Source organism: Chlamydotis macqueenii, chromosome 1 (genome assembly GCF_036417535.1).
Source record: "Chlamydotis macqueenii isolate bChlMac1 chromosome 1, bChlMac1.mat, whole genome shotgun sequence".
Taxonomy (NCBI): Eukaryota; Metazoa; Chordata; class Aves; order Otidiformes; family Otididae; genus Chlamydotis; species Chlamydotis macqueenii.
Genome location: NC_141556.1, coordinates 120,249,633 through 120,262,259, shown reverse-complemented (window position 1 = coordinate 120,262,259; position 12,627 = coordinate 120,249,633). Strand labels below are relative to the sequence as shown.

Here is a 12,627-nt window from a genome sequence, read left to right as displayed (position 1 = left end):
AAATCTATGATTTTGGTAAATATTTTTTTAAAATTGATTTGAGGATATAACAATGCCAGGCTGCTCCAGGCCTGCAGTGAACTTAAGGGTTTCTTAAGGCTTATTTTTAAAATGCATTTATGTTTCAAGGAACTTTCATAGAAATTAGTATTACCAAATGAAATACAATTACTGACAGAGATGCCTGAAAACCACCTCTGTCTCAATAAAAAAATTGCTTTTTTTGGTCTTTTTGGTTTCAGATACATCCATCCATGTGAAATCTGTGGAAGGATTTTTAACAGTATAGGAAATCTAGAAAGACATAAGCTTATACATACAGGTAAAAATGTTGTGTTTCTTTATTATTATCACTTTTTAAAATACATTTTTGTTGCCAGTGCCTGCCTTATTTTTTCAGGAGGAAATAAGTTATGGGTTTTTACATACAGTTACAATAATATAAATGTTACGCTTTTAGAGCACTGATTTTCTAAAGCAAATAGTACTAATGAAGATGCTTGGTCTAGGCACACAATCCAGATTCCTAGTTAGTATGATGCAGGATTCACCTGCTAAAAATCCTAATTCTGTATTCTGTTCTTCCCCAAATTCTTATCCATGTCACCTTTTCACCATTGCATAGGCTGAAAACTGCTATTGCAAAATCATTTTTAACAGCTCATTATTATTTCATGCTACTCAGTATTTTTCTGCCTCAGGCTTTATCTTTTTTTCAGATCTCACAAAAAGCCAGCCTTTCTCTTTCTCCAAAGTCTTCTACTGTAGTTTGGCCTACAATATGCATGAAAGATGTGGTTGACAACAGAGGTGGACTGTTGCCCTTTAATTCACCAGTAGTAGTCAGTTTTTAGGAGATGCACATTTTTCATTAACATTTTTTTTTTGTTTATGTTGTCTTTTAATTTATTTTTAAGGTGTAAAAAGTCATGCTTGTGAGCAATGTGGCAAATCATTTGCTAGAAAAGACATGTTAAAAGAACATATGCGAGTCCATGATAATATCCGAGAATACTTGTGTGCAGAATGTGGCAAAGGTATGTCTAATGCCTTGTTTTCCATTAATCCTGATACTGAACAGCAGGTGAATATCTGAATTAAAACTACTTCCGTTCTTAGAATATTGGGAAGGTCCTCGGCGTGCTGTAAATCCTGCATTTTTGCAAGGTAGAAACTGTATTAATCAGGAGCTTTATGGATACGTAAACTACCCTCATTTTATACAATTTAGTTTCATGGCCTGTCGGACAAAACTGATTTTAATAAAATTTGCTTTTGTCAGATTGAGGCGTGCTTGCCCAAGTTCCAATGCGTTTGCAGCACAAAAGTGAATACAAGTGTATTTTTTTCATTCTAGGCTATTTTCAGGCTTAAGAAGTAGGGTAGTTTCTTTCTGTAAGAGCCTTAAGAGTCAAAGTTGCTTTGACTTTTTTAATTGTTCATGTTATAACTTGAACAAATCTGAACTGGTATTTAAGTCTGACATCTCTAATCATGTTTTGTCTTTGCTTGTCCCTGCTGTTTTGCTTCTTCCTCGGTGGTTACTCAGATGTTTTCCAGAGCTTTTGCCTGGAATCAAAATAATAATGATAATGTGCACTGCTACCTAAACAATTAAAAAATACATAATTGTGGACACCCAGCAAATCTTAGAGCTCTTGACTAAAAACATGATCATCCTGAATTCTCCTCTGAAGGTGGGAGCCATGGACTAATTGTCATGCTGTACCTTTTGTCTCCCAGGAATGAAGACAAAACATGCACTTCGTCACCACATGAAACTTCACAAAGGGATTAAAGAATATGAATGCAAGGAATGTCACCGAAAATTTGCTCAGAAAGTCAACATGCTGAAGCATTACAAAAGGCACACAGGTGAGGTCTCTAAAGATGACGTCCCTGCTCCTTGCAGGGGGGTTGGACTAGATGGCCTTTAAAGGTCCCTTCCAACCCTAATGATTCTGTGATTCTATGTACAAAAATTGCACTGAATAAGTTAAATGGTTTGTGAAAGAACTCTTATTTACTACAGTCAGAGAGTGTGAGGAACACTAATTAAAAAATCTGCATATTCTGCTTTTTGAAAAGTGTGATTTTATCTTCTCGTCAGCCAAGACCACCTGTTACACATTTAAGATACATAGTTTGGCTGGTTTCATGTTCTGCTATTTTAAGAGATGTGGTTTTGCTCTAGGGTAGGTCTAGAGTGTTTGTTTTGCTTTAAGTTAGTCTACAGGTTCTCATTTCCCAAAACAAAATTTTACCTCCCACATCAATTCCTCTTGGATTCATTTTCTGCCAGATACAGTGGCATGGCTTAGATAAAAATAGCTGGTGAAACTGGATTTCTCCTACTAGTTTGACTGTGTTTTTTGGTTTTGTTTTTTTTTTTTTTTTCCCGGGTAATATGAGACTCTGAATTGTCCCAAGTACATTAGACTCTTCACTCTGATGCTAAATGTTCTCTTCGTGCAGGAATCAAAGATTTCATGTGTGAGCTCTGCGGCAAGACGTTTAGTGAGCGAAATACAATGGAGACTCATAAGTTGATTCATACAGGTAAATCCTCTAAAAAACAGTATCCAAAGACAAATAGCTTAATTTTGTTCCTAGGCTTGCTTTAGACTTGCCAGTCTTGAAGCAGTATTACACATCACGTTACCAACATAAAATTGTTCCTCTTGTTGAATGCTGACAATATGATACTCATCTTTGGGGGCTGTTGCTAACAGCATTTCCTTCCGTCTGCCACCAGTAGGAAAACAGTGGACATGTTCAGTGTGTGATAAGAAGTATGTCACTGATTACATGCTACAGAAACACATCCAGCTCACTCATGATAAGGTAGAAGCCCAGAGCTGTCAGCTGTGTGGGACAAAGGTTTCTACCAGAGCATCCATGAGTCGACATATGAGGCGTAAACATCCAGAGGTGAGTTAGTTTGGCAGGTAGATTGTTGGGTGGTTTGTTTTTTTCACTTTCTCTTTTTTTTTAAGAAAGTTTATGGCCTTCAATGACTTGAAAGGAATTACTTTTTTTTTTTTCTTTTTTCTCTTCTTCTGTTCTTTTGGGGCCAATTTTAGATAGTGTCTGTAAGCATGCACTTAACTGAATCAGCCCTTTCATTATGTTATATTTCAGGAGTAAACATATCTCATTGTCAGTCCCTAAAAACAAAGTTCTACTGATTATTTAAATCCCTTTTATTTTTCTGCCTCAGCTTAAATGTATACTTCTTTCATGTTTTGCCTTCATCCATTAGGGAGTATAACTGATTTTTTTTTTTCCCATTGTGTTCTCTGTATTCAGAAGTGATCTGAAAGAAGTGGTGAATAGAGAGGTGATGGCAGCATCTGCTGATGATACAAAATTATTCTTAGTATTAAAGATGAATGCTGATTGCAGAGTATCTGGATTAGAGAGATGTTTTGTCTGATCCCAGTGGGGTTTTTTCTGTGTTCTAAATTTCTGAATAGCTATTGTGTTTCTCCTCAGCACTTCTTGTTTAGATTGACTAAGGCTTGTCCTTTCCCATTGAGGCTTTTTTTTTTTTTACTACCAATTTATCATTAGTATTGCTTTATCTTGAACTATCCCTATTTTTTATCATCATGACCGGGAAAGAAATCAACAAAAAGCTTTGTTATAAACAGAAATGCTAAAATAATATTTTTTTTTCAAACACATTGTTTTCTGTAGTATTCATCACTTCCGAGTGGGTTGTGTTCTGTCTAGAATATGAAAATAAACATATTCTTCTTTTGTTGTCTTTAAACTTTGCTGGTTTTGAGCAAGAAGGAAAAGATTATATGCCATAAGATTATTTTTGTATTAAATACTTTGTATTAAATGATATGTGTAAAATGCTGGATAATATCATTTTTGCTTTGTGACAGGATTTTTTGGGGCAATGCTGTATTGTTTGACTGTGGTATGCACTGCTGCAGTTCACCAGCTGATATGTTTTTGTCCACAGATTCTTTCGGTGAGGATTGATGATTTAGAGCAGCTGCCAGAGACAACTACCATTGATGCCTCCTCAATTGGGATTGTTCAGGTAAATTTGCCATTGCAGAATTCTGATGGCAGCTAGGTTCCAGGCCTACTGGAGGGTGAAGACATCAGTTTTTTGTACATATTGTGGCTGGATATAGACTGATGGGCAAGGAAGGTGCTTTTTTAGAGAGTCAGCCCCCGTTTAACATGTATAAGCAGATGCAAGCTGTTGATCTGTGGTGTTGTATAACATGGGTGCTGGTAAAACTGAGGTAATTACAGGGTGAGGTCTCATTCCCTGAAATCAGGTTTTTGCTCAAGTTTGTTTCTTTACTTGAGAATCGACAGTAAACCAACTTCAGGAGATAGTCTCTTACTTGGAACTTCACTTCGCCAAATGACTTGATGTTTTGTTTGGAAATATGTTGCTTCAGCCAGAATTAGCCTTGGAACAGGGAGAATTACCAGAAGGGAAACAGCATGTGAAAGCTCCTAAACGTGGCCAGAAACGAAAACAAAAGTCAGGTGAGGAGGAGGAAGCTCAAGTGCCTGAGGACCCTGCCTTCAGTGAATACACAGAGAAGGAAGGTGAATTCACAGGAAATGTTGGAGATGAGACTAATTCAGCTGTACAGAGCATCCAGCAGGTGAGCTCCAGTAGCAGGGTGATGGGCAGCAAGCATTGCTTAGAGGGATAACCTTTTTTCCTAATAGCAAACACTAAAGAGTGATCAGAACATTCAGAGCTAATTTGATAAACTGTGGTAATGTGAAGATAAATAGAGACTTTAAAAAAACAAGGACTTGGACCAGTAAGCTTCTTGTGTTTGTTTTCATTTCCTTTGGTGTTACCATCTCCTTGTTTGCCAGACACCACTAACTGGCTGAAGCTGCAACTAAAAGTGTGACAGTTAAGTTAGCTGCTTGTTTTGAATGTTGCATGTGCTTCCCTCCCATTACCTTCTTATTTCTATGCTTGGAAGTTGTTGTTCTTCTCGCTGGGAGTAGCAACATACAAGCTTATCAGCACTCGGGTGATGTTTCTTAATGCTTGATATTCAGCAGTCAGCTGCAAGACATTAGGTTGAGGCTACTTTTCTGTTTTTCCTCAGGTGGTGGTGACCCTTGGTGACCCAAATGTCACAGCCCCTTCCAGTTCTGTGGGGCTGACAAATATCACTGTTACCCCCATTACGACGGCAGCTGGAACCCAGTTCACAAATCTCCAGCCAGTGGCTGTGGGCCACTTGACTGCACCTGAACGCCAGTTACAGCTGGACAACTCAATTCTCACAGTGACATTTGACACCGTCAGTGGTTCCGCCATGCTGCACAACCGCCAAAATGACATTCAGATCCAGCCGCCGCCAGAAGCAGCCAATCCTCAGTCTGTGGCCCATTTTATAAACCTGACCACCTTGGTGAATTCCATTGCTCCTCTAGGGAACCAGATAACAGAACAGCATCCTCTAGCATGGAGGTCAGTGCCTCAGACTGATGTCTTGCAGCCCCAGGCACAGCCAACGCAACAGCAGTCAGGACAGCAACAGGTTCAAACAGAGCAACAACAACAGATGTATAGCTACTAATTTATACTTTTTGAAAAGTTTTGAAATGGACAGTACTTGGAGACAAAAACACACAGACATTTGGAAAATTTCTAATAGGATTGTTTGCTGGATACCAAACAGATGTGAAAACATTTATACAATGAACTGTAAGCTAGAATTGGCATAGTACCCTGCAACACCCTAATCTTGAGGTTCTCATACTGTCTCTAGACCTTGCACTGTCTTAAAAAAAAAAAGAGAAAGAAAAAGGAAAAAAAATCTCACCATAAATCTAGCACCCTCTTGCACTGTGTATTTTGTGCAGTAAGATTGAGATCTGACAGGAGCATCATAATACATCTTAACCAAAGCAGGGAAATCCTAAATATGGTGATTTACAAAACCCTTTCAGCCATACCGTGTCACTTCTTTCCAGTCTGGAAATAACACATGAAGACCTTGTTCACAGTGAGGTGGAATGCACTTGTGGTCAGCTGGTAGAGACTGAAATGTAAAGATGCAAATGGGCAAAACAATAATTTGTCTTTTTTATCTTCTTTAGGTCTTGTATCTAACAATGTTGGTAAAGTAGATGGAGGTTGGGGCTTTGGGGTGGGGGTGAGTGTGGTGTGGAAGAAAATACGCCAGTTTCACAAAGTATTTCCATTATAGTCGTGGGAAAACCCTGAACCCATAACACAGTGTTAGTGCTACCTGAGTAAGATAGCTGGTCTAGTGCTAAAGCAACTTTTTGGTCTTCTAGTCAAGTTTGAATCAAACCAGTCATGAACTGGAAAAAAAGAACGTGATACACTTTATGTAATTTTTCAAAACTGCTCTTTCAATTTTGCTTTTAGCCAGTACGTCTGAAGAGTAATCAGTCTCCTGTGATCAAGTTCAGGATGTGAAATTTTTTCAGTTAGTCTTCTTTCATCATGTAATAAACATTTGAGAAAGCATTCTTTTATATATATATACATATATATATATATAGCCTTTGTACTTTACTGTGTGTTCCTGGTGAGTATTTGTGTGAAAAATATTATTCATTAATTTTTTCATCCCCATATTGCCCTTTCCCGCAGAAATAATGTATGGATTCTATCCTTTCTGTTTCCAAAACTATTTCCAAAATTCGTAGCCACACACAAGATTGTGTGAAATGCAACAAAAAAAGAATGTCTGTAGCATATCCTGCCACACGGAGGCAGTGTGCCCTAGTGTATAATGGGTGAGTTTTGCATGACTGTTGGGGATATAAATAGTGGGTTGGGTCGAATACATCATTGCTGATACTACACTTTCATTCCATTCTCCATACATTGATGTGCACTCTGGACTTTTGCATGTCAAGAAGATAGTATCTTTTCCATGGAGAAAAAGCAGCTAATATCAAAAAGGAATAAACTAAAAAAAAAAAAATAAATTGCTGCATGGAATCCTGAAAGGCAAATCTGTCCTTCCAGCTACGGCTGAAGAACAAGGTCCTCTGGGGCAGCAGACTGAGCCACAGAACTGTGCTAAAGGTTTTGCTGAGGATAAAGCAGCTGCTGTATTTGACAGTGAAGATAGTTTGGTGGTTGTACAAATCCTGTCTGTGCCTATCGTATTTATGAAAATGTTCTATGTATTAGCAAAAGTATGAGTAGGAATGACTTCAGCTTTGAAAGTCTGTATTAACGTGGACTACTTGACCCCTAAAGGGTGCCTTATAATCTCTACAACAAATTCTTCCAAAGTATAGATGGCTGGATATTAAAGTTAACCTCCAAAGGTTTTCTTGGTGCCATAGCAGTGTCCACAGGCTCACTGTGTTAGGCTCTGTGTAAAGCTTAGCTGCAACAGGACATGTATAGGAAAGAGGTTTCTGGTGACAGATGTGTGTCAGAGGAGCAGAACTACTTTTCTGTGAATGTCAGCAAGCCTATAAAATGTCTGCATAGGGGAAACCTATATTTGATGGGACAAGGATGCATATCAGAAAGAGAAATACCTTTTACTGGTGTAGGAAAGAGAATTTTTCATTACCTAGCCCCTTCTGTCTTCCTCAGACCCTTTTCACACAATACTGTAAGATCCTGTAATTTTGTTACCCTCCCAGCATCCTGAGAAGTACAGTTTTTTGCCCATCTGTCACCTGGATTGTTTCACCACTGGCTTGGGCCAGTTAAGTTTCTCAACTGTCCTGTCCACAAATGCTTCCGCTTTACACCAAACCCACTGGTCAAGAGGAAGTTAGGTTTTATTTATGAAATATGTTGTTTATATACTTGAAACTTTTTTTTTTTTCTGAGTTTTACGCCTAATTGGTAAAGGCATGTTATCTTTTGGTAGGGTACTTTGGAGGAAGGGAAAAAAAAGAGAGAAGGAAAGCAAATGTAGAGGTCCTAGGTCAAGTTGTTGTGGTAAATAAAAGATTACTAACATCTAAAAAAATGCATTATGTATACACACACTTAGAGGGTTACAGTGCTGCATATAGAATTTCTACAAGATCAGGGGTTTGTTTAGACATATGTAAATGGTGATTAAGCTTTTAAGTGAGGAAAAAAGAAGGTTTTTTTTTGCCTTAGCTGCAGAGCAAGTACATCTGCTCTATGTTAACACCACTGGTAGTGGCCTTCATGATGCACTGAATCAACCTGAGTCATTTTAACATGCAATTGCCTATTTGATAAGAATTGCACGTGGAGGTAATCAGCCATTATAGAGACCCCTCTGGCTTCACAACACCTCTTTATCCTAATGTGATCCTCTGGTATTCTGTACTCTAACAGTGCCTGTCATCCCTCCCATGCTAACTGGCCTGCATAATCCCATCCAAGCAAGTTAGCATCTTACCTTTCTGGTAATGATTGATTCTAGCTGATTTTAAGCAGAATGATCACACAATAAATGCTTTCATGTTGGTGGTCACATAGAAAATAAATGTGTCTCTTCATTCTTTCAGTATCCCCAAAATCACAGAATCACAGAACAGCCCAGGTTGGAAGAGACCTCGAAAGATCACCTGGTCCAGCCTTTTTTGGGAAAGGGAGCCTAGATGAGATTATCTAGCACCCTGTCCAATTACATCTTTAAAGCTTCCCGTGACAGGGACTCTACCATGTCCCTGGGGACGTTGTTCCAGTGGGTGATCGTTCTTACTGTAAAAATTATGTTAAATAATATTCTGCTTTGGGAGAGAAAAATATAATCACTGGAAGGGCTTTGACTATGACAGGCAATAGAAAGTTCTCTTAAAGCTAATATTCCCAGAGCACTCCTTTTAGAAATGATGTTGACTTTCCCTGCAACCGTTGCTGTGGTACCTCATCATCTCTCAGCGTGATTTTATTATTACTACTGTTATTAACATCCCTATGAGAACACAACTGTATCTTGGCTGTGCTGCAACATGAAAAATTTCAAAACAAATAATTTTGTTTGGTTTTGTTTTGAACATTTATTTTGTTTGAAGACGATGGAAATTGATGCCTTTTCAGACAGAGCTTACCTTGGACAAGTAGTGAATGCCAGCTGCCCTCCTAACTAAGCCTTTTTCAGATTAATACCAAAGTTCTACTGATGCTATTTCAAACTGCACAAGAATTAAAACTATGTAAGGGATGTGCAATCTAAATTTCCTTTGCCAATTTGTTACTAGCCTTTTCAGCTATAGGATGTGAAGGTTATTTTTTTCAGCCATGTGTTGGAGAGTTTGCATAACAACTGTTCAGTAACAAACTGGAATTACTTTGAGCCAAAGGAGTGATGTTGTGTAGTGTTCTGTGTATTGTCATTGTTTATTGCTAAGACTATTATTTAAATGAATGCTGTCTGTGGCATATGGGCTCTGAAGTAAAGGAGCATCAAGGTACAGAACGCTTTCTCTACCAGTGTTATTCTTTTCTGGTCCTTCATGCATCAAACATTTTTTCTTCAAATCACATAGACTTGCTTCAAAAGCAGTAAGCTTGATCATTATCTCATAGACATTTGTACACCCAACAATATACAGAAACATGTGATAGCACTCTAAAATATTTATTCTGTAGCTTGTTATTGCGTAATAACAGAAAGCAGAGGAGATTGAATCTTTCTTGGCTATGGTCTGCGGTGAGCTCTCAGGAAAACCTACTGTCTCGAGTGCTATGACACTCTAAAATTAAAATTTTATTTTTTAATGTGTGAATATAAAAAGTCAGTATTTTAGTAGAAAGTCACCAGTCACTCTCATATTAGTCTAACCAGCAATGTTTCTGTACCTTTTTATTGTTCCAGAAATTGTTTGAAGTTAACAGCTAGGTAACGGTTGAATTTATTTCTAGAACTGAATTTTCTGAGTTGTCAGAGTGATATACTAGTGCATACATCAAGATATCTCGATTTCTCATCTTGAAAACTAGGAATGGAAGAAATACCATACATCTAAGTGACAATCATATAAAAACTGTAGGTCCTACATGAAAATTGATAGGGTAAATAGCTTTGTTGGTACTGATTTGTGAATTCTTGTTTGGTAATGAAATTTCCTTGGTGCTATTTAAAGTAATAGTCACTTTTGGCCTTACATTTATTATTGATATAGGCATACCTGTTGGAAAATCTTTTGCCTTTTGTATTTTTTGCATGCCTTTTCATGGTGGTTTTGTGTCGGCCTCATCTCGTGTAAAGGGAGAAGGAAACATTGGAGGAGGATACTGCTGATTTACAGCAAAGCTTTGCTTGAAGTAGTTTTGGAGACAGACTGCAGCCAAGTGACTTGCATCTGTGAGGTTAGTTACCAAGGTTTGTTTTCACATACGAGCTTTTGCCCTGTAGCAAGCCCAAAGGGTCAGGTTGGCAACAGGAGAAAGGAAGAAAGTGTTTCCATCATGTTTGGCATCAACAAGCCTGAGAGTGATTTTCTTCAGTACGGAGATGCTACTATGATATTTGCACTGTATGTGGCAAGAAGCCGTAAGTTTTCTTGATTAAAAATGTTGGAACACTATAGAAATGTGCAGGTACTTCACCATACACTGTAACCATTGTTGGAAAACATGTTTCTTGCCCTGAAACGTTTTTGAGAAAGCTGTTCTGGATTTCTTTTCCCTCTTGGGTGCTGAAGTGCTGTGCTGTGTGTGTACCGCTCCCAGCTACGAAGCGCACAGTTCAGTCCAGGCTGGAATTCAGCACACCAAGCCCCTGCAGTACAGCTAACGATGGCTGGCGTGTTGGATCACTTCTCTAGAGAGCCCAAGCTCACTGTTGCTAAACGTAAATTTCCAACAGCTGAGCTGAAAGGGGCAGAGAGGGTACACTTTGAAAGTGTCAGAGAAGGTGAGACTTGTCCAGGAGACTTCAGTCTCACCCTTACAGTCAAGATTTCATCAACGTGTGTAGGGTAATGCTGTTGACTTTGTGCCTTATCCATGAGCTGTTTTGTCCAGTTACAGTGCCTGGTTAGCTGCTAGAACTTTTGAAAAGCTGGTTATTAATTGTAATGGCTGTAGAGCAGTTGATGTCAAAAGTAATTAAAATTACTGAGTGTGGGGATTTATTTAATCTAAAGCAAAGTTTTTAAGTTCTAATGGGTTGTTTGTTTGGTTTTTTTTTTGCTCAGTTGAGTGCTTTCCCTTATTTTTCTGTTTACTTATAGATTTTTATTCTAAAAAGTTCTTAAGGGGTTAAGTAAATGTAGCAAAAATTGAAATGGTTACAAAAAAAAAAGAAGTGTAGTAATGGCAGAATGAGGAGTTAAAATTAGGAGAAGCTAACGATTCTCATTTTCTACACATTTCCGCCCTTTTACGCATGTGAGTCTGAGGTTCTTACCGCGACACTAGCTCTTGGAAAGAGATGGCACATGCTCTGGCTCGTTTGCCAGAATTACTCGTGTAGGGATTGATGTGCTGGGTGCTCTTAATGACAGCAGATACCAGCTGCGTTCTGCCAGCCTTCCCCTCAAGCCACGTGCTCATTTCAGTATCTCTTCCCAACACAGCTGGCTGTTTTCACAGAGCTCACAGGAACGTGAGCATCTCTGAGACTTGTACCTCGCACATGTAGTGAACATGAATAAGCAGATTCTAAACTGGGGAGAAAGAGAGACCTGAGAGCTGACAGGAAGTGAAATATATTGGAAGAGCAGTTAGAAAAAAAAAAAAAAGCTGGGAGAACACATACTTAACCCGCTGTACCAAACTGTATGGTAAGTTGTGGTGGATGCGGTGCTGTTACTAAATATTAGTGATTATTGTGTTCAGGGGCTTTTTTCTAGCAGAACCTATATTCTGTTACTTGCATAGGGGAAAGCGTTAGCGTGTGTTCAGTTTACCATAAATTAAATTCAAAGGTAAAACACGCTCAGTGTGTTATATATGCAGCAACATGCAGAAACCAAAGAGTAAGATGCTCAAATGATAAGGGAATGAAGAAGATCCACGTTTCATCACTTTTGGGAAGAGTAAAAGCAAGGTTGTGGGCAGCGTTTTCCCAAGACTTACTGTCCTCACGCACAGAATAGACCTGCTCTGCTGTGCATGTGATACCTGCATGCAAGTCAGACACAGGAGTGCCATCAAGGGTATGACACTGGAACAGAGAGAGGTGTTTTACAATTAAAAAAAAAACAAAACAAAACAAAATAAATCAAATCAGCTCATTAAAGGAAAGGGTGGGGAAGCTCTAACCGCAATTCTTTGCTGTGCCAAGGCAAAGGAGATAAAAAAGAATGGCTTTCAATCTGTTACGCTGTCTGTATGTGGGTAGGTAAAAAATAAATCAACTGCATGTGTGAGCTCCTTCCCTTCTTTCCACACCCAGGCCTGGGTTAAGACCCTGGTCTGAGCTTTCAAAGGAATTAAATACCTTTGTCTGACCGAAATACAGATGGCACTTGTGCCCAAGGGCCCTAGTTATCATCTAGAATTCAGGATGCTTTTCAAAGTAAATATGAGTACATAGGTTGGTGGTATTTGGGCAGGAGTGGGTTCTTTTGGGGGCTGTGTGTCTCTTAAAAAGCAAAGAACAGTTATGTTATTGCCCTCCTCTGAAGTCCATGCTGACGCAAACAGATTTCTGTTGAAGAGACAGTGGAATCAGTGACAAAGCACCA

At 38.7% G+C, this 12,627-nt stretch overlaps 1 protein-coding gene across 8 annotated transcripts in view; it reads left to right on the top strand.

Moving 5' to 3' along the window:
- Window positions 1-9,410, top strand: part of PRDM15 (PR/SET domain 15) — a 37,880-nt gene extending 28,470 nt beyond the window's left edge. For 7 of the 8 annotated variants that reach the window (XM_086765671.1, XM_086765703.1, XM_086765688.1 and 4 more), the window contains 8 exons: window positions 243-322; window positions 918-1,037; window positions 1,744-1,875; window positions 2,476-2,559; window positions 2,756-2,931; window positions 3,977-4,057; window positions 4,431-4,643; window positions 5,109-9,410. In XM_086765671.1, coding sequence (XP_086621797.1) covers window positions 243-322; window positions 918-1,037; window positions 1,744-1,875; window positions 2,476-2,559; window positions 2,756-2,931; window positions 3,977-4,057; window positions 4,431-4,643; window positions 5,109-5,585 — 1,363 coding nt within the window. In that variant the 3' untranslated portion in view covers window positions 5,586-9,410. The remainder of the gene's footprint in view (window positions 1-242; window positions 323-917; window positions 1,038-1,743; window positions 1,876-2,475; window positions 2,560-2,755; window positions 2,932-3,976; window positions 4,058-4,430; window positions 4,644-5,108) is intronic. The other variant, XM_086765698.1, reaches the window with a different exon arrangement.
- The last annotated feature ends 3,217 nt before the right edge of the window (window positions 9,411-12,627 follow it).